The sequence below is a fragment of the Oncorhynchus mykiss genome, chromosome 27, assembly GCF_013265735.2.
Source record: "Oncorhynchus mykiss isolate Arlee chromosome 27, USDA_OmykA_1.1, whole genome shotgun sequence".
NCBI lineage: Eukaryota > Metazoa > Chordata > Actinopteri > Salmoniformes > Salmonidae > Oncorhynchus > Oncorhynchus mykiss.
The window spans coordinates 21,313,868-21,334,401 of record NC_048591.1 but is presented as its reverse complement, the minus strand read 5'-3'; the positions used below and the strand labels follow the sequence as shown (position 1 = coordinate 21,334,401).

The 20,534-nt window shown below is 42.4% G+C and overlaps 3 protein-coding genes across 3 annotated transcripts in view; 2 read left to right on the top strand and 1 right to left on the bottom strand.

Moving 5' to 3' along the window:
• LOC110507127 (nucleoredoxin) overlaps positions 1–7,119 on the top strand; it is an 86,482-nt gene extending 79,363 nt beyond the window's left edge. The window contains exon 8 of the mRNA XM_036965791.1: positions 5,978–7,119. Within this exon, the coding sequence (XP_036821686.1) occupies positions 5,978–6,160 (183 nt within the window). The 3' untranslated portion in view covers positions 6,161–7,119. The remainder of the gene's footprint in view (positions 1–5,977) is intronic.
• A 579-nt stretch (positions 7,120–7,698) lies between these two features.
• On the bottom strand, positions 7,699–9,753 carry mrm3a (mitochondrial rRNA methyltransferase 3a). The gene is made up of 4 exons (XM_021587996.2): positions 9,312–9,753; positions 8,873–9,117; positions 8,605–8,772; positions 7,699–8,454 (listed from the first exon to the last, which is right to left on the bottom strand). The coding sequence occupies exons 1-4, from the start codon at positions 9,716–9,718 to the stop codon at positions 7,862–7,864; spliced, it is 1,413 nt and encodes a 470-aa protein (XP_021443671.2). The 5' UTR covers positions 9,719–9,753; the 3' UTR covers positions 7,699–7,861.
• Positions 9,754–9,976: 223 nt separating this feature from the next.
• On the top strand, positions 9,977–15,937 carry LOC110507769 (glyoxalase domain-containing protein 4). Its single transcript, XM_021587997.2, has 9 exons — positions 9,977–10,157; positions 10,322–10,371; positions 10,522–10,642; positions 10,714–10,858; positions 12,212–12,345; positions 12,592–12,678; positions 14,786–14,899; positions 14,982–15,068; positions 15,160–15,937. The coding sequence occupies exons 1-9, from the start codon at positions 10,068–10,070 to the stop codon at positions 15,223–15,225; spliced, it is 894 nt and encodes a 297-aa protein (XP_021443672.1). The 5' UTR covers positions 9,977–10,067; the 3' UTR covers positions 15,226–15,937.
• Positions 15,938–20,534: the final 4,597 nt, after the last annotated feature.

Below are 20,534 nucleotides of genomic sequence, written 5' to 3'. Positions count from 1 at the left end.
TCCACACCGCTCTCGACAAACCATTTCTGTATGGACCTCGCTTTGTGCACAGGGGCATTTTCATGCTGAAACAGGAAAGGGCCTTCCCCAAACTGTTGCCACAAAGTTGGAATTAGAGAATTGTCTACAATGTCATTGTATGCTGTAGTGTCAAGATTTCCCTTCACTGGAACTATTATGAGACCATTATTCCTCCTCCACCAAATTTTAGTTTGCACTATGCATTTGGGCAGGTAGCGTTCTCCTGGCATCCACCAAACACAGATTCCAATGGCAGCAAGCTTTACAACACTCCAGCCAACACTTGGCATTGGGCATGATGATCTTAGGCTTGTGTGCGGCTGCTCAGTAATGGGAACTCATTATATAAAACTCCCGACGAACAGTTCTTGTGCTGATTTTGCTTCCAGAGCCAGTTTGGAACTCGGTAGTGAGTATTTTTACTCGCTTCAGCACTGTCTGGTTCTGTGAGCTTGTGTGGCCTACCACTTCGCAACTGAGCCTTTGTTGCTCCTCAACGTTTCCACTTCACAATAACAGCACTTACAGTTGACCGGAGCAACTCTAGCAGGGAAGACATTTTATTAACTGACCTGTTGGAAAGGTGGCATCCTATGACGGTGCCCCGTTGAATGTCACTGAGCTCTTCAGTTAGACCATTCTACTGCCAATGTTTGTCTACCTGTCAGCAACCAGTGTGGCTGAAATAGCCGAATCCACTAAGTTGAAGGGGTGTCCATGTAACAGTATTGCTTCCGTCCCTCTCCTCGCCCCTACTTGGGCTTGAACCAGGGAACCTCTGCACACATAGATAACAGCCACTCTCAAAGCATCATTACCCAAGGGGAACAACTACTTCAAGGTCTCAGAGCGAGTGACGTCACCGATTGAAACGCTATTAGTGAGCACTCCGCTAACTAGCTAGCCATTTCACATCGGTTACACTCACCCCCCTTTTGACCTCCTCCTTTTCTGCAGCAACCAGTGATCTGGGTCAACAGCATCAATGTGACAGTATTGCTTCCGTCCCTCTCCTCGCCCCTACCTGGGCTCAAACCAGGGATCCTCTGCACACATAGAAACGCTATTAGCGCGCACCCTGCCAACTAGCTAGCCATTTCACATCGGTTACATCCACATACTTTTGTGTATATTATTTTTTATTTTATTGACTATTTTCTATATAATTGACTCAATGGGATATTTAGGGTCTAGTTGTTGTCTTTGCCTTGACTCTTCCCAGGTATAACCAGGAATAGGAGATCCTGACAATAGTTTAGTCTGCCGCCAGTCTCACCTGCTAACCTCCCTGACCCCAGGGTTCAAAGGTCGAGGCCTGTGTCACACTGTTGTGAGCCAGACAGGTTGGCCTCCACTAGTTATTTATGTCCAAGCAGTGTGGCGTTTATAGAAACACTTGTCTCCTGTTTACCTTACTGGCAGTACAGTTCAACAGTTAGAAGAAATTAAACAATTAAAAGAAGCCAATATCCTCACAGGCAAATCCCTGTCATTTAGGACAACCATATACCTACTGATTAAATAATATGTTACATATAACACTTTTCACAAGATCTAACAGCGCTTTACAAGGGCGTTATCTTACAAAGTGTGTAAACATACAGGGTCTAGCTGGCCTATTTCCTATCCTTTGAAAAAGTGATTCTCAGTGACATGGGTTTCCAGCCTCCCATTGATACAGACTGATTGTTCAGCCAATCATATCGCTGTGCCAATTGTATCCTGAATTTTACAACACCTGGAGAACTCTCATGCTGACCAATCAGTAGGCTGCTGCCCAGGCCGTCTGGCCAATGGGAGCTTCTTATCTTTGAAGGTCCTTGTCTGATGACGGTCATCTACTCTGTTGAATGCCACAGTCCCTCTACAATGGGCAGAATAAACCTGACAGAGGTCGACCGATTTTCAAGTTTTCATAATCGGAAATCGGTATTTTTGGATACCGATTTGGCTGAATATTTGTAAAATTTTAACACCTTTATTTAACTAGGCAAGTCCGTTAAGAACACATTCTTATTTTCAATGACGGCCTAGGAACAGTGGGTTAACTGCCTTGTTCAGTGGCAGAACGACAGATTTTTACCTTGTCAGCTAGGGGATTCAATCTTGCAACATTACGATTAACTAGTCCAACTCTCTAACCACCTGCCTTACATTGCACTCCACGAGGAGCCTGCCTGTTACGTGAATGCAGTAAGAAGCCAAGGTAAGTTGCTAGCTAGCATTAAACTTATCTTATAAAAAAACAATCAATCAATCATAATCACTAGTTAACCACACGTGGTTGATATTACTAGTTTATCTAGCGTGTCCTGCGTTGCACATAATCGGTGCGCATTCGCGAAAAAGGACTGACGTTGCGCCAACGTGTACCTAACCATACTCATCAATGCCTTTTTTAAAATTAATACACAAGTATATATTTTTAAACCTGCATATTTAGTTAATATTGCCTGCTAACATTAATTTATTTTAACTAGGGATAATGTGTCACTTCTCTTGCAACAGAGTCAGGGTATAAGGAGCAGTTTGGGCCGCCTGGCTCGACAGCCAACTTTAACAAAAGCGCATTTGTGGAAAAAAGCACAATCGTTGCACGACTGTACTTAACCATAAACATCAATGCCTTTCTTAAAATCAATACACAGAAGTATATATTTTTAAACCTGCATATTTAGCTAAAAGAAATCCAGGTTAGCAGGCAATACTAACCAGGTGAAATTGAGTCACTTCTCTTGCGTTCATTGCACACAGAGTCGGGGTATATGCAACAGTTTGGGCCACCTGGCTCGTTTGCCCGAATTTTGCGTAATTATGACATAACATTGAAGGTTGTGCAATGTAACAGGAATATTTAGACTTATGGCTGCCACCCGTTAGATAAAATACAGAACGGTTCCGTATTTCACTGAAAGAATAAACGTTTTGTTTGAGATGATAGTTTCCGGATTCGACCATATTAATGACCTAAGGCTCATATTTCTGTGTTATTATGTTATAACTAAGTCTATGATTTGATAAGAGCAGTCTGACTGAGCGATGGTAGGCACAAGCAGGCTCGTAAGCATTCATTCAAACAGCACTTTCGTGTGTTTTGCCAGCAGCTCTTCGCAATGCTTCAAGCATTGCGCTGTTTGACTTCAAGCCTATCAACTCCCGAGATTAGGCTGGTGTAACCGATGTGAAATGGCTAGCTAGTTAGCAGGGTGCGCGCTAATAGTGTTTCAAACGTCACTCGCTCTGAGACTTGAAGTAGTTGTTCCCCTTGCTCTGCAAGAGCCGCAGCTCTTGTGGAGCTATGGGTAACGCTGCTTCGAGGGTGGCTGTTGTCGATGTGTTCCTGGTTCCAGCCCAGGTAGGAGCGAGGAGGGACAGAAGCTGTACTGTTACACTGGCAATACTAAAGTGCCTATAAGAACATCCAATAGTCAAAGGTATATGAAATACAAATCGTATAGAGAGAAATAGTCCTATAATTCCTATAATATCTACAACCTAAAACTTCTTACCTGGGAATATTTAAGATTTGTGCTAAAAGGAACCACCAGCTTTCATATGTTCTGAGCAAGGAACTTAAATGTTAGCCTTCTTACATGGCACATATTGCACTTTTACTTTCTTCTCCAACACTTTGTTTTTGCATTATCTAAACCAAATTGAACATGTTTAATTATTTACTTGAGGTTAAATTGATGTTATTGATGTATTATATTGGGTATTGTTGTAATTGTCATTATTACAAATACGTAAATAAAAATTGGCCGATATCAGCTTTTTTGGTCCTCCAATAATCGGTATCGGCGTTGAAAAATCATAAATCGGTCGACTTCTACCTGACATTGTGCAGTAGGTAGGTTCCATACGGTAAACACACACACAAGCCTTATCACGGCAGTCAGTCAGTGACTGCAGGCCAGACATAGCAGAGCGACTCTTTGTGTTCAGAACTGGGCTGGAGAGGGCGGGGGCTGGCCTCTCTCTCTGTCTCCCTCCTTCTTTCACGGCTGGACTGGTTGCTTCTTATGAAGAACAGTTTACACAGGGTTAGCAGCCACACAAAGGAAGACGCAAGACTTCCCACAGAGAAGACAGCCAGGGAGATTACATCTCTTCATATCTAAGAGGCTGGGAGGCCACGCTGACAGACTCCTCTGTGGTTTCTCTTTCTGTGGTTCCTTTCTAAGGCGATGCCCGAGGATGTATCTTCAAACTGAGCTTGCAGTGTGGAGTCACAGATTTTTAAAGATTGAGAATGGAGCTTGTGGCTACATGAATCATCCTCATAAGTGTAGCAATTACTTTCTTGGATATTTTTATGAACTTTAATAGGTTTAAGACTCAGCAGAAAGAATGTTCTGCTCCTAGATCAGATTTTAGAGATTCAGAAGAATTGAGCTCTCCAGATTTTACATGCCACAGGATAACTCAACTGTTCTGCTAGCAGGTTTACAACAAGTTGAGGTCAAACTTTGTTGGCATACATACTTGTCCATTTTAAGTAGAAAATCGACCAAGCTGCTCTTTAAGAGGTCTGAGAGCTGATTGTGCAGTTTAATCAATTTTTAGTTTGAATCGTTTTACTGCCATTTTGCCAGATGACAGGAACATTTGAAAAGCTGTGATTTAATGAGTGCCAATCTTGTGACAGTGCCACCCTGTGGTCGTTCCCTGTAACATCTGTATTTTTTAAATAATATTTTCCATAAGAACAATTTCAATCTTCGATCAAGCCTCTCTCACCCAGAGGGCTTAGTTGAGGGGAAGTCGGCTCATCCTGTCATGAGGAAGCAAGAGACCATCTCAGTCGACGTTAGATACTAGTCTGGCGGCATGTAGCCTAGCGGTTAAGAGCGTTGGGACATTAAACGAAACGTCGCTGGTTCAAATCTCCGAGCTGACTAGGTAAAAAAATCTGTCGGTGCCCTTGAGGAAGGCACTTAACACTAATTTCTTCTGTAAGTCGCTGTGCAGTAGGTAGGTTCCATACGGTAAACACACACACAAGCCTTATCACGGCAGATAAGAGCATCTGCTAAATGACAGCTGAAATGTGCGACCTCACATAAATCAACAAAAGTCTTGACTGACTGGAACTAATGCAGCTTTGTTGATTTACTAACTGAAATGACATGCTATTGCAAGTATTGCCAAAAAGTGCCTGTTATTTTCTCTCTGAATAATTGATTGCCCCTCCAAGTGAGTGGGCTGGGGAGCTGCTGCCTGTCTGCTGTGGTGTTATAGTGAGTTATTCTAGGCCCCATCTGTAATTCCCATTTGTTAAATGGTGAGATCTGGGATCTGTGTTTGAGGGCTTGTAAAAGGGCTTGTAAAAAGACATTCAGGTAGTGACAGTTCTGTCCCGACTAACTCTGTCGTCAAAGCTCCACCACACACCCTTTTATACTATTCCTCACCAGGCATGAAGTAATACAACACTCCCTCTTTCTTTCTCCCTCCCTCCCACGCATACACTATTCAAACACGCTGTGATGTGTGTCTGAAGCTTCCCAGCCTTGTAATCCCCCCCCAAGAGTGGGGTGCATGATGGAACCCTGGCTAGCTGGGCACACTGCCTGCAGGAGGAGAGAAGAGAGGTCCCCAGTCTTCAAAACCAAGCAGACATTGAGACTATCACCTTGAGTTGTGAATGAGTAATATTAAGTGGCATAGTTCATCTTGTGTGCTGTCCCAGTTTTATTACCAATATCAAGTCATAACTGATTGAAGCAATTGTTTTTATATTCATTCATAAGGATGTTAGTAGTTATCTAGCAATTGCTTTTGCATGACACACAGGATAAACTGTTGTTGATAATATGTAGGCTAGTCTACTTCACATGTGATTGTCATAACTTATTTCCCAGGCATAATTGCTACCGCATATAGACAGGTTTGACAGAGTCAGCTGGTAGGCAAGATTGTCATATGGTCATGACTGACCCGTCTGTGTTCCCAGGATGACATGAGTGACTCCCTGCGTGACTACACCAACCTCCCAGAGGCAGCACCCCTGCTCACCATCCTGGACATGTCTGCCCGGGCCAAGTACGTTAAGGACGTGGAGGAGATCACACCGGCCGTGGTGGAGACCTTTGTCCAAGACTTCCTGGCTGAGAAGCTCAAACCAGAGCCCATTTAGAGAGCACACCTAGCCAGTGTCCCAAATGGCATCCTATTCCCTATATAGTGCACTACTTTTGAAAAGCAATGCACTATATAGGGGACAAGGTGCCATTTGGGGGACACACCTAGAAACCTACGGGACCGAAACCCATAACCCCCATCAAACCCTGACCTCCCAGTTACCACCACCAGCCTCCTCCCCCCCCTTTCTGTCAGAGGAAGTTCTCACTTTTTACAGACATTACCTTTTTTTAGATGTCTTTCTCTCATGGAGTCTTCTCCTTCTCCTGTGGTGCCTTGCATTGACTACAGCCCCTACAGTAATATGGAGATTCTGTTGCTTTTTGGCTTCCAATAGCTTTTTTTAAATCAGTTTCATTATTAGCATTTCTTGAAACTAGAAGAAACCACACAATGTTGACCCAATGGACTTGACATGTCACAATGTCTCTTTATTACCTTTGCTGAACCCACATTGCTTTTGTTTTCCAAAATGTGCTGAGAAAGAATAAAATGATTGCAACAAATTTTCTAAGTTCTATAGTTGTAATTTACAAATATGCAGTGCAGAAAATGTCCTGAACTTCAGTTTAATGTAACTGTCTTAATGTTCTTCTGTTTTAAAGGTGCTGCATAAATGTTAAGATTTCCCTGGTTTAAAAGGTAATTTTGTTTTGTATTGCATCTGGCTTTGTGTGTCATGGGATTTCAAATACTATTCACTTGTCTTGTTCTACAATGAAGTGAGTGATAGTCAGCTCTACCCAATTAAGTTTCCATCTCAACCACCATGACATTTAAGAGGATTTTCTGTGAAGATCCCATCTATTGAAAAGGCCAGATATTTTTGAAGGCACAAAAATGGCATTAAAATCCACCTTAGCAACTAAGTGTTGGAAGTATGAATTCACATTTGTCACTCCCTGGTTGTCTCTAGTCATGACTTCACAGCCATTAAAATTCACTGTTAAGCACTATTGTCTTATGTTGTCAACTTCCTCTATCCATGAGGCCAGTTGTATTCCATTGGGAGAAAATGTATTTTAGACAGTATTAGCTTGGTATCACTTCTACATGTGTGCATTATTTATATATAATGACTCCAGAAATGTAGTTTCCATTTATATTTCTAATTTAAAAAAACAAAATCAAGTGTACTGTTCTTTGTCAGGCATTTGTACACAACCCATATGTTTACAGTATAAGAAAACTAAGTATTTCACACCTTTCACATGCAGTACTGTTTTTTTAACCGTACAACTTCATAACATACAGTAAATGTTCTCAGTAAGGTCTCAAGTTGCTTCAGGTGCCACCTTGTGGTTACTATGATAATTGCTTTCAGGCCTGTTAGATGGACAGATTATTTCCCTTGCTAAACAGACACACTTAGCACATGTCCAGTATAGAGATTAAGCAGTCAACTGACAGGAAATCTAGAGGCCAACTGCGTGTGGAGACTAAGTGAAGCTTCTAAAGCCACACTGGCAGGAATGTTGGAAGACAATAGAGGAAATATGCAGACAGGAAAGAACACAGAATTTCCACAATGTGAAATGTGTCACTCATTTTACTTAATTTATTAGCTGAGAGTTGAATATGGAAATTAAATCCATCCATATGATTCAGTCTGACATGAGGTGCAGCCAAGAATGTATGCATGGAAAAAGTGACCAACACCAGGAATAACATGTCCATTACACTCCAAATGGATGGATCATGGAAATTGCACCTTAGACTTAGCTTTCCTCCCAGACGTCTCCATTAGGTTCAACAGTTGCCTTCTGCCTTCAAATAGGAGAATGCTGGCTGCCATGGCGGAGTTGAGACTGTCCACTCCAGGGACCACAGGGATAAACAGTCTTTGACCGGCAGTTTTCTCAGCCAATTGGACAGCCTCTAGACTTAGTCCATGGGTCTCTCCACCTATCACAAGACCAGTGTTCCCCTGAGCCCAGCCCTCATGGTACAACTTGGTCTCCAGTCTTGGAAGTGACAGTTCGGAGTCGAAATCTGATTCATATTCCTTATAGTCGAAATCTGATTCATATTCCTTATAGCGCATGTCTTTACAATTAGGCCTGCTACTCACCCATCCATATTCCCCCATCTTTGAAGGTTTGTTGGACTGGTTTGCTTCCTCAGCTACTTCTCTCTCAGAGCCACTGCAGTTATCTGCCACATGAACAGTCACCAACTTTGGCAGCTGGTTTTGAATGTCGTCCCAGTCCAAGCTGGGGAAGATGGGAAGGCGGAAATGGGCACCCATCGCTGCTCGCAGCACCTTAGGTTCCCAAGCGTCCACACAACCTGTGAAAATAGACATACACAAGATACTTAGTGAAAGACACATTCAGAGTAGTGCACAGGTTTATACACAGCAATTCCTCTATCAGCTCCACTCGAAATGGTATCATGGACTTGGATTATGCCCATTCCCAGCTTATCATCATGACATACCCTTGGTGAGCAGGACATTGTGGCAGCCTGCAGCAACAGCACAGCGCAGGATGGTGCCCAGGTTCCCAGGGTCCCGCACGTTGTCGCAGATCAGGGACAGCGGCACAGACTGACCACGCTGGTCCTGAGGGAATGTCAGCCGGGATGGGTCTGGCCGAGAAAATATGGCTACAAGGGGTAAGCGTTGTCAATATACAGTACTCATTCTCAACAATATATGTAGAACTTCAAAAGCATTCTGAAAATGAAAACATGCAGCCCATCATACCTATCACTCCTTGTGGAGCTACAAGGTCAGACCAGATCTTGATGTCCTCAAACTTGACTTTGACCAGAGTGGCCCGCTTCAGTTTGTCCAAGGGGAGATCACACAGTCTGTCCACAGAACTGAAGAACACCATCTGAGGGTTGGCTCCAGCAGCCAGGGCATCGCAGATCAGGCGTCTCCCCTCCAACAGGATCTTACCCTGGTGCTCCCGAAACGTCCTGGAGCAAGCCACACTCACTACCCTCCTGGGAGATGGAGAGAGGGTAAAAGAGGTCATGATATCTGGGCTGAACATCAGCTAACAAACTAAGCCTACATGCAAACATACATAACAATCCCGTAGTTACTAGACCTCTACTGGCCACTATAATTAAATAGGATATATTCACTCAACTAACATTAAACATAGGGTCGATAGCCAACATGCACTGAGACTTACGCCAATCTTTTGTCACCAGGTAAGGCCCTTTCGAATTTGAGGCCACCTAGTTGGTCCTTCAGATTGGTTGTATGTTCCGACGTTGTGGATGCATTGCCATTTCTGGCACTCCATGACATGCTGCTAACACGTTTATTAGTGGTCTCATTTTTTAAAATGGCGTTGACAGTGGACTCCCTCATTTTGGACGCAACTTTTTGAGACTGCTTGTTGACTATTTGATCTGACCTCTGTTTCGATGTTGGAGAGGTCGTCTCACTATCAGGATACAACACCTTCACGGGCCTCCTTTTCAATGCTCGCACGTATCTCTTTGAATCTACGATACAGTCGTTACTTTTTTTCAGAATATTACTTCGTTCCGCTACAAGAATATGCCAAAACATGCCTCTCACGAACGCCGCCATATTTGCTACAACAGTAAGAAGAGAGAGTGATAACGTTCGACAGTATGACGATTGGTTGGTTTATACCATTATAAAGGGGGGTGGGTAATCCAAGTAAAACATATTTTATGTTGGTAATACTGATTTGTAAAACAATATTAGATGCTTAACTTTTAATTTAAATACTCTTCGTTATCTTGAGATAGATTTTGGATCTGCGATTGAGTTGCAAATAATTTTAAGTGTACCGAAAATGTTGTCTTCCATAGAATCGATACCAGAGCAATCGATTGCAAGGCTCCTCAATCGACGTACACAAACTGAGCGTGATATATAATCGTATAGTACATAGCAAACTCACCGGGTGAACATGGCTTCGAGTCGAGCCTTGCATTTTGTTTTCAAAGTGGGTGACAGAAGAAAAACGGCCACCTTTTACCGAGATGTGCTCGGCATGAAGGTACATGTTCAGCTCTTTCGTAGAACATCATCAAACATTGCACAGAGTGTACCACTGTTGCATTCTTTTGTTATGATTGTTCCTCAATGTTGTTCAGTGTTCTGTAAACACGTGATATTGGGGACTAGATCACAGTTTTGTCAAAATCACTGATTTGATTTCAGATTTTGCGTCACGAAGAGTTTGAAGAAGGATGCAAGGCCACTTGTAATGGGTAGGCAGGCTGTCAACTTTACTGTTCAAACCTCCCCTTGAAACGGACTTTGGTCTGTAAACACCTCTTGTGAAAATGGATTGTTTGAATTACTGTAACAATACGGTCACTCCTTCTCTCATGATGCCCTACTTGCTTGTGTGAGTTAAGCCCTTATGATGGAAAATGGAGCAAGACAATGGTCGGCTTTGGTCCAGAAGATGATCACTTTGCGGCTGAGCTGACCTACAATTATGGAGTGGGAGAATATCGCCTTGGCAATGACTTCCTGGTAAGTGAATGGTTGTTCATTAACAACCATATATGTATATTATTTTTAACCCAATGCTAACTCAATTTCAGGGTCTAACTCTGCAGTCTAGCCAGGCTGTCAGTAATGCTAAGCGGCTTGGTTGGCCCCTCATTGAGGTTGGAAAGGCCCTCTATCTGGCTGAGGCTCCAGGAGGTTATCGCTTCTACCTGGTGGACAAAGAACAGCCTCCTAATGGTGGGTCAACATTGCTTTGCACAGAAGATCATTGCTGTAGTATACTGTAAAGTAGAGCAGTAGACCATGTTTATTTTAAAGTCCAGGAGAAAATGAATTAACCTGGGTACCAGTCTGTTTGTGCCATCATGCCAATCCTTGCCATGCCATGTTTGGCTTACATGGAGTAAGCAAGAGCACAAACAGATCTGGAACCAGTCTAGATATGAATACTCCTTATATTCAGGTAACTGCCAAAATAAAGTAAACACTAACATAGTGTTTTAATAGGGTGTTGAGTCCCCACAACCTGATAGAACAGCTTCAATGCGCCTTGGCATAGATTCTACAAGTGTCTGGAACTTATTGAAGGGATGTGACCTTCATTCTTCTACAATAAATTCCATAATTTGGTGTTTTGTTGATGGTGGTGGAAAATGCTGCCTCAAGCACCACTCCAGAATATCCCATAAGTGTTCAATTGGGTTGAGATCTGGTGACTGACACACACACACACCCTTTAAAACCCCTATGCTCCTTTGATAGCCCTCTTTCAAAGTCACAGATCAAATGTATTTATATAGCCCTTCTTACATCAGCTGATATCTCAAAGTGCTGTACAGAAACCCAGCCTAAAACCCCAAACAGCAAGCAATGCAGATGTAGAAGCACGGTGGCTAGGAAAAACTCCCTAGAAAGGTCAAAACCTAGGAAGAAACCTAGAGAGGAACCAGGCTATGAGGGGTGGCCAGTCCTCATCTGGCTGTGCCAGGCGGAGATAACAGAACATGGCCACAATGTTCATAAATGACCAGCATGGTCAAATAATAATAATCACAGTAGTTGTCGAGGGTGCAGCAAGTCATCACCTCAGGAGTGCCGCCAACCCAGACAGGAAGATCACATCAGTGACTCAACCCACTCAAGTGACGCACCCCTCCTAGGGACGGCATGAAAGAGCACCAGTAAGTAAGCCAGTGACTCAGCCCCTGTAATAGGGTTAGAGGTAGAGAATCCCAGTGGAGAGAGGGGAACCGGCCAGGCAGAGATAGCAAGGGCGGTTCGTTGCAACAGAGCCTTTCCGTTCACCTTCACACTCCTGGGCCAGACTACACTCAATCATATGACCCACTGAAGAGATGAGTCTTCAGTAAAGACAGAACTCTTCTGCTAGCCATAGTAGCCAAAATAATGGTCAACTGAGCATTTTTATACGTGACCCTAAGCATGATGGGATGTTAAATGCTTAATTAACTCAAGAACCCCACCTGTTTGCAAGCACCCGCTTTCAGAATACTTTGTGTCCCTCGTTTCCTTTAAATTGGCATGTACCTGTATATTGTGAATGTTTATCTGTTTTTCACTTGGTTAAAGATCCTGTACAGAAGGTGTGTCTGGCAGTGTCTGACCTGCAGAAATCAACACACTACTGGTCCTCCCTTTTGGGGATGAAGGTGATAGAGAGACATGAGGAGAAGACTGTGCTGATGGGATTCGCAGACACTCAGGTCCGTGGTGGTACCTTAATTGGGGAGGACGAACTCGTGGTAATGGCTGGAGTGGAATGGTATCAAATACATCAAACAAAAGGTTTCCATGTGGTTGATGCCATTCCATTTGCTCCGTTACGGACATTATGAGCCTTCCTCCCCTCAGCAGCCTCCTGTGTTCTACACTTAGAATGCAACTGTGTTTTTGCAGGAATTAGTAAGATGGTGCTAATGCTAGGTGTGTGTTTTTCTCTATATTTGCAGTGTAAACTAGAGCTTCACAACATTGGTGGGACAGTAGATCATGGGACAGCCTTCGGGCGGATAGCGTTCTCTTGTCCACGTGAGCAGGTGAAGTAATAGATCCTTTTCCAGTACATGACACACTGACGTCACGCGCAGATGCGCCCGGCTCTTGGCTGCAGTAAGAAAGCCATCGCCATCTGCGCCCATTCAACAAAGCCTTTTTTGGGTTCTCATATGCATACAATGATGTTTTGATTCTTGCTTGAACAGTCACTAAGACTATATTTGGTTGTGATCTTAGCAAAATAACTATTTTGCATGCAGCAGTTGTTAGCTACAATACTAACGCTCATTGATACAGGCTGTAGCAAAAGCTAGCCAAAGAGCCATTTTACTGGTTGAAGTTTGTGTTTAAGTATAATGCAGTTTATTTTGTGATGATGACACAAACTAAAATCCAATTATAATCCAAAAGTAGTGTGAATTGCACTCGTAAGCAACGTACAGTGCCTTGCAAAAGTATCCATCCCCCTTGGAGTTTTTCCTATTTTGTTGCATTACAATCTGTAATTTAAAGTGATTTTTATTTGGATTTCATGTAATGGACATACACAAAATAGTCCAAATTGGTGTAGTTTCAAAATTGAAAAGTGGTGCGTGCATCACCCCCTTTGCTATGAAGCCCCTAAATAAGATCTGGTGCAACCAATTACCTTCAGAAGTCACATAATTAGTTAAATAAAGTCCACCTGTGTGCAATCTAAGTGTCACATGATCTGTCACATGTTCTCAGTGTATATATACACCTGTTCTGAAAGGCCCTAGAGTCTGCGGCACCAGGAAGACCAAGGAGTTCTCCAAACAGGTAAGGGTCAAAGTTCTGGAGAAGTACAAACAGGTCAGGGACAAAGGGACAAATTAGGGTTGGGTTATAAAAAAATATCCAAAACTTTGAACATCCCATGGAGCACCATTAAATCCATTTATTTAAAAAATGAAAAGAATATGGCACAACAAACCTGCCAAGAGAGGGCTGCCCACCAAATCTCATGGACCAGGCAAGGAGGGCATTAATCAGAGAGGCGACAAAGAGACGAAAGATAACCCTGAAGGAGCTGTAAAGCTCCACAGCTCGAGATTGGAGTATCTGTCCATAGGACCGCTTTACGGAAGTGGCCAAAAAAAAAGCCATTGCTTAAATAAAAAAATAAGCAAACACACATGTGGGAGAGTCCCCAAACATATGGAAGAAGGTACTCTGGTCAGATGAGACTAAAATTGAGCTTTTTGGCCATCAAGGACAACGCTATTTCTGGCGCAAATCCAACACCTCTCATCACCCCGAGAACACCATCGGCAGGGACCGGGAAACTGGTCCGAATTGAAGGAATGATGGGTGGTGCTATGTACAGGGAAATTCTTGAGGGAAACCTGTTTGTCTTCCAGAGATTTGACACTGGGACAGAGGTTCACCTTCCAGCAGGACAATGACCCTAAGCATACTGCTAAAGCAACACTTGACTGGTTTAAGGGCAAACATTTAAATGTTTTGAAATGGCTAGTCAAAGCCCAGACCTCAATCCAATTGAGAATCTGTGGTATGATTTAAAGATTGCTGTACGCCAGCGGAACCCATCCAACTTGAAGGAGCTGGAGCAGTTTTGCCTTGCAGAATGGGCAAAAATCCTAGTGGCTAGATGTGCCAAGCTTATAGACACCCCTAGAGACTTGCAGCTATAATTGCTGCAAAAGGTGGCTTTACAAAGTACTGACTTTAAAGGGGGGGGGGGGGGGGGGGGGTGAATAGTTATGCACGCTCAAGTTTTCAGAATTTTTTTTGTATTTTATTTCTTGTTTGTTTCACAAATATTTTGCATCTTCAAAGTGGTAGGCATGTTGTGTAAATCTAATGATACAAACCCCCCAAAAATCAATTTTAATACCAGGTTGTAAGGCAACAAAATAGGAAAAATGCCAGCGGGGGTGAATACTTTCGTAAGCCACTGTAAATAGAGGCTATTTTTTTCTGCCGTTCTATTAAAAACTCCCCCTTGTTCTGCCACCAACTTGCGCACATCGCCCTTGTGCGGCAAAGTTAGCAAAACAAAGTGGTCTATACAATGCTTTAAATTCTTAAATTATTTGCCCCACTGATTCTTTACATACATGCACACAGAAAGCAATATTCAACTATTTGTTTTATTATTTTTAGTTGGCAGATCTTGAAGCCCTGATGACAAAAGAGAACCAGAAAATCCTTACTCCCTTGATTAGCCTGGACACCCCTGGGAAGGCAACAGTAGAAGTGGTCATTTTGGCTGATCCAGTGAGTGCCTTACCAAATTATTAACATGGGTAGACTTGATTCATTATAAATTCTCACATAACTCTGGTCATCTGTCTTCTAGGATGCCCATGAGATCTGCTTTGTGGGAGATGAGGCATTCAGACAACTCTCCCAGATGGACCCCAGTGGAAATGCATTGCTGGATAAGGTTGGTATTTAGAAATATTATACAAATGAAACAATACTTTGCATTATCACAGAGTACATGCTCTTAATCTTTTACCCTAATTTATTTTCAGGCTATGGCTGAAGATAAAAGCGATGACTGGTTTGCCAAGCACAACAAGCAGAAGGCTTCAGCATAAGTGTGAAGAACATAGCTTAGCCATCATGGGTCTTCTGGACATTTCCAACCTTTTGCCCCATATATGGCATTACCCTTCCAGCGGCACAATGTCAGTAGATTTTACTCAACCAGAAGTGTTATTTTGAGATGCTTAGAATGAGACTGAAAGTGTAGCTGTATTTGAGTCATACTGTGGCAGACGCTTGATGATCATAGACCACTTATATTAACCTTGTTTGTGTATGCATTGAAAATAATTGTACCTCTTCAGCTCAATGACATGAGTAAAACACTAATACCTGTGACTTCATGAGAACAGTGCATTTATGGTGAAGAGTAATATCCATGTGAAGTCCTCACACTGCCAAATTGTAGGTAAAGTTTTGTGAAATGTGCAGACATTGGTGGGCGGCCCTTGGTTGAAAAAACAATGAAACGAGGGGGTATATGCATATCTCTTGTGGTGTAGAAGCTGTGTCATGTCATGCTCATTGAACTATAATATGGGAAAATCAAACTGAGCAATATCAAAAGGGGATGGCATGAACATTTTCTTGAAGATGGGAGAATTGCCTCACCTTTGCTAACAACTCACTCCAACTACCATTTTCTAGTGATCCCCTTTCTTTGGCATGAGATGAATGACACTGAATAAGAAAGTGTCTAGTTCATTTTTAAACTAGCTGTTCTTGAGTGGTTATGCTGCATAATAAAGGGAGAAGCATGGTAAATAATTGTTCACTGATTGAAAAAGATTAAGTGCAATGTGGCTAGGTGAAAGGTGGGTTGAGTGTGAGGCGTTTCATACTCCGGGTTACAAATTAGTCGACCATTGACTTTTTGGTTGTTTTTTTTCTCATCGCGCCTCTGTTTACAGTGTAGACAACACACCTAGAAGATGATGCTGATGCTGCTTTGCCACTGAAAATGTAATGAAGATAAGAACCCTCCGGGCGGGATGAGAACATTTGACACATTCAGATTTTCGACAAGCTGAAAAGGGGATAATACTTGTTAGCTAGCCCCCTAATTACCAAGTTTGCCAACATTGGTTTCAATTGACGCGGTAGCTAGCTAATGTTACGAGGCTATTTACCTAGCCAACTAACGTTAGTTAGCTAGTAACTGACTACTGTTAGTGATGTGAGTATAGTTAGCTAACTCGCTACTCGATACGGTGAACCATTGCTAGCGTTCCATCTTAGCCAGCTAGCTAACGTCATCGTTTCCTTCAAACTTTTTTGTGACAGGTACGTTAGCGAACGTTAGCTTACCACAGTCTGGCCCTAGAGCTAGCAAAGTGTAATTTAGTTATCAGATTTTACAGACTAGACATACCAACGTTAACTGGCATGTTATTTAATTGCTCTTGAATAGTGTCTTGCATGCATTTAAATCCTTCGCTAACAAGACAACGTGACATTAAGCTCGAGGTCTCCGGGCTTCAAAGAGGAGCAAAGCTGTCTGTTAATTAACCACCGTGTGGCATGGTCATCAAAGGAACCAGCCGCATGACCACAGGTTGTGTGTGACAGAGGGCGCAACATAAGGACAGAATATATCTCCTGCTCATTGTCTTACTAGTACTTCTGCTCCTGATACTGTCTGTCCTACTCTTCAGGTAAGAAGACATGCCTTAAATGGGGGAAGGACACTTACACAACATTCCTGTCCGATATGCTTCTTTCTGTTGCCAAAACAACTCTTGCCATTTCATCAAATACTGCAGCTGCCCTTTTCTGAAAGTATCTATGCATATCTTTAATTTGGAATACCTGATTCTTGCTACCTCTGAAAATCACTGTTCATGTGACTTGAAAAATGTAGAGGACCCACAGTTACAACTGAACTGCTGAAGCTTTGTTGTATGAGTTGGGTAAACAATGTCCTGTCTTTGTGCACTAACACAAGTGCCAGCTTGTCCTTTGATGGAACTCAATATGACAGGCAAACAAATGCACACAGCTCTGTTGATAGAGAAGTGAGAGACAAGATTAGTCGTGGCTGATAGGTGCCACGATAATGATGGGAGCATCCCAAAATTACACTCTATTCCCTATGTAGTGCAGTCCTTTTGACCAGTACCCATATCAAAATAAGTGCACTATATAGGAAACAGGGTGCCATTTGGGATGCTGATGATAACTGACCCATGTATAATTTCTTCATGACTGGTGTCATGACGTTGGCCTGGGGGTAGGTTTATGATAGTCATAAATACCTCTTCCCCCCCATTTTTCCTCTCTCTACCCTACTGATGTTACATTTGCAAACCCCTTGATTAACATATAGATTCTGGGAACATCAGAAGGTTTTGGGAAATTAACTATATTCTGGTAATCCGACCAATTGAACATATGCGGTGGTACTTAATGAATATGATGTCAGTTCGGTTGTCATCTGAGACATTCTCATCAATGATAAGATGACAAACTCTACAGTGGAAAGTCTACACATCAGAGTTATCGGATTCACATGGAATTGTTGTTCAATTTAAATGTTTGAATATTAAATTATTCGTGATGGGATGAAATGTGATTTTAGCTTCTAAAATGTGAGAATTGGGTTTTCATAAGGTTAGGGCTCTGCTCAATCAGTGGCCCGCCCCTGTGAATAGTCATGGGTTATAAAACTTTTCAGACACACCCTTCTCGCTCCACTATATAAAGCCTTGACGACAATATAACCTCCTGTTCTGAGGATGTGAGGACTACGGTCCGATGTCAGAATGGTTCAGATAATAACTACAGAACGAAGTCAACATCAGCGTGAGCTTTGGTTGTGAATGGTATGAACTTTGGACTCTTATTGAGTTTGAGTTTATTTTTATTTACAGGGACTGCACATTAATCAACGTTTCAGTAAAAGTGCCGGTTTTATAATTTTCAACCGCAGTCCCTGGGAAGGTTATTAAAAACAATTACAGTATAGACAATAGAAACATAGGACAAGCAAGACATAGCATACAGACAGAGCAACATAGGACGAGCAAGACGTAGCATACAGACATAGCAACATAGAACAAAAAGCAGCAAGACAAAATTCATAAAAGCAACTAAGTGTTTCCACACACCACAAGCTACAGACAACAGACAACATGGAAAGAGGCAACACACAGCTAGGGACCATGTTCACAAATCTGATTGACCTTTAGCCATGTCTTCAAGCATTTTGTGAAAGTGTGATATGTGGTGCAGTTATGTGTGTCTGATGGCAGTGTATTCCAGACATGGGAAGCTCTCACAGAGAAAGCGGATTTACTAAAGGTGCTTTTCGTTAAGGGAACTATACAGTCACCTCTCATGGCAGACCTTGTGGATCTGCTGCCATATGTTTGGGTTTTCTGTTTAACAAAAATACTGAGTGGAGGGGGAGCCAGGCCATTTAGGATCTTGAATACAAGACATACGTCAGTGTATTGCACAAGATTTTCCCAACTCAGGAGCTTTCTGAGGATGTAACAGTGATGATGGCTATTGGGCTTCCTATCAAGCACTTTGAGAGCCTGTTTATAGACAGACTGAATAGGTCTTACTGTCGTACAGCAAGCTTGGGCCCAACTAGTCAAGCAGTATGTTAAGTGGGGGAGTATCATAAATTTGAAGTACAGTTTTGCTACCTCTGTAGTCAAACAATTTCATATAAATCGGAAATTAACTAGGTTGAATTTGGTTATTTGAATTACCTTTTTCACATGCTTTTTAAGAGAGGTTGGAATCAAGTATGATGCCAAGGTACTTAAAATCAGATACCACCTGGAGCTTCACCTCTGACACATAGACATATGGCTCAGTAGCATCTGTTGCCCTCTTTGTGAAGAACATGCAAACAGGTTTTTTTCACATTGAGATGCAAACATGAGTCACTGAGCCACTTTGTAACCTGGACCATTACAGTAGTGAGTTCTTGTGCAGCTTGTTGTTTGCTCTTTCATGCACATATATCACTGTATCATCTGCATACATTTGAACTTCAGACCCAGTACAGACAGAAGGCAGATCATTAATGTACAGGCTGAACAGGAGGAGCCCCAGTATTGACCCTTGGGGCACGCCCACATCATAGCTAAGAGTGGGCGACAGCTCATTGCTCACTCTGACACACTGAGTTCTGTCTTCATGGTATGATTTCATCCATCTCAAGGCATCAAGGGAAAAGTTGAACTTGGACAATTTTGTGATGAGAATCTCATGGTTAACAGTATCAAAAGCCTTCCTTAGGTCCAGAAACACAGCCCCAACAACGCCCCCTTTGTCCATCTTGGACTTCACATTTTCCAGAAGAAAGCAGTTGGCTGTTTCTGTGGAGTGTTTCGCTCTGAAGCCAAACTGCATGGAGTGTAATGTGAAGGGGCTGTTGTTGAGGTGGGCAATCAGTTGTTCTGCTACACACTTTTCAACAACCTTTGACACCACAGGTAGTATACTAATGTGCCTGTAGTTACTCACGTCAGCAGGGTCGCCTGATTTAAAGATGGCAGTTATTATGGCTGACTTCCATACCCTTGGAAACACCCCGAGACCAATAGATGTGTTGGTGACCTTAGTAATGGGGCCAATGAGTGACTCTTTGTAGTTTTTAAGAAAGGTAGAGTCGGGCCCAAACACATCTTTGGCTTTAGAGTTCTTTAGTGAGCTAATCAACTTGTTCACCTTTGACTCAGAAACCTCCCTTATGATGAAGACAGGTTGAGCATAATTTACTAGCACTGAGCCCAAGAAACCAGTGGAGGGGTTCTGTGTCAGCACCCTGACAGGGTCAATAAAGTAGGAATTGAAGGCTATTGCTATTTCGACTGCATCCTGTGTTAGATTGTTATTCACCATGATTTCTAGTCTTTTTGCAGTGTTACTATGGTCTTTCCCTGTTAACTTTTTTAGATTCTCCCAGATCAGTTTAGAATTTCCCTTTGCTTCACCAATTATGTTAATAAAAAAGTTTGCCTTGGCCTGTCTGATTTCTTTCATCACCTTATTTATCAACATGGTAAACCTACGTCTGTCATGCTCTAATTTGGATATCAGGGCTATTTTTAGAGCATAATCTCGTTCTTTCATCAATTTCCAGATTTCTCCATTCAGCCAAGGAAGAGTGCTCTTTTGGCCAGGTTCGGATTTGATTTTCTTAAGGAAACCATTTATTGTAGTCTGGATTGTGGATAGAAAAACGTGACTATCAGCTTCCACATCTGTATAGGACAAGTGATCATTCCAGTTAATTCCCTTAATTTGCTGTTTCAAAATAGCTTAATTCACTCTTAGGTATTCTTAGTTGATCCGGCTTTCTAACAGTAGAGAGGTTAAACCTGCTTTTAGACAGCTTTCTGGC

What these genes read in the sequence shown, in the direction of transcription:
- LOC110507769 (XM_021587997.2), top strand. Translation starts at nt 10,068, where the DNA reads ATGGCTTCGAGTCGAGCCTTGCATTTTGTTTTCAAAGTGGGTGACAGA. An exon ending in TGCAAGGCCACTTGTAATGG is followed by an intron (nt 10,372 to 10,521) that starts GTAGGCAGGCTG and finishes GTGTGAGTTAAG; the next exon opens with CCCTTATGATGGAAAATGGA. An exon ending in TGGTCATTTTGGCTGATCCA is followed by an intron (nt 14,900 to 14,981) that starts GTGAGTGCCTTA and finishes TCTGTCTTCTAG; the next exon opens with GATGCCCATGAGATCTGCTT.
- mrm3a (XM_021587996.2), bottom strand. Translation starts at nt 9,718, where the DNA reads ATGGCGGCGTTCGTGAGAGGCATGTTTTGGCATATTCTTGTAGCGGAA. An exon ending in AGCTCCACAAGGAGTGATAG is followed by an intron (nt 8,773 to 8,872) that starts GTATGATGGGCT and finishes TACCCCTTGTAG; the next exon opens with CCATATTTTCTCGGCCAGAC. An exon ending in CAATGTCCTGCTCACCAAGG is followed by an intron (nt 8,455 to 8,604) that starts GTATGTCATGAT and finishes CTATTTTCACAG; the next exon opens with GTTGTGTGGACGCTTGGGAA.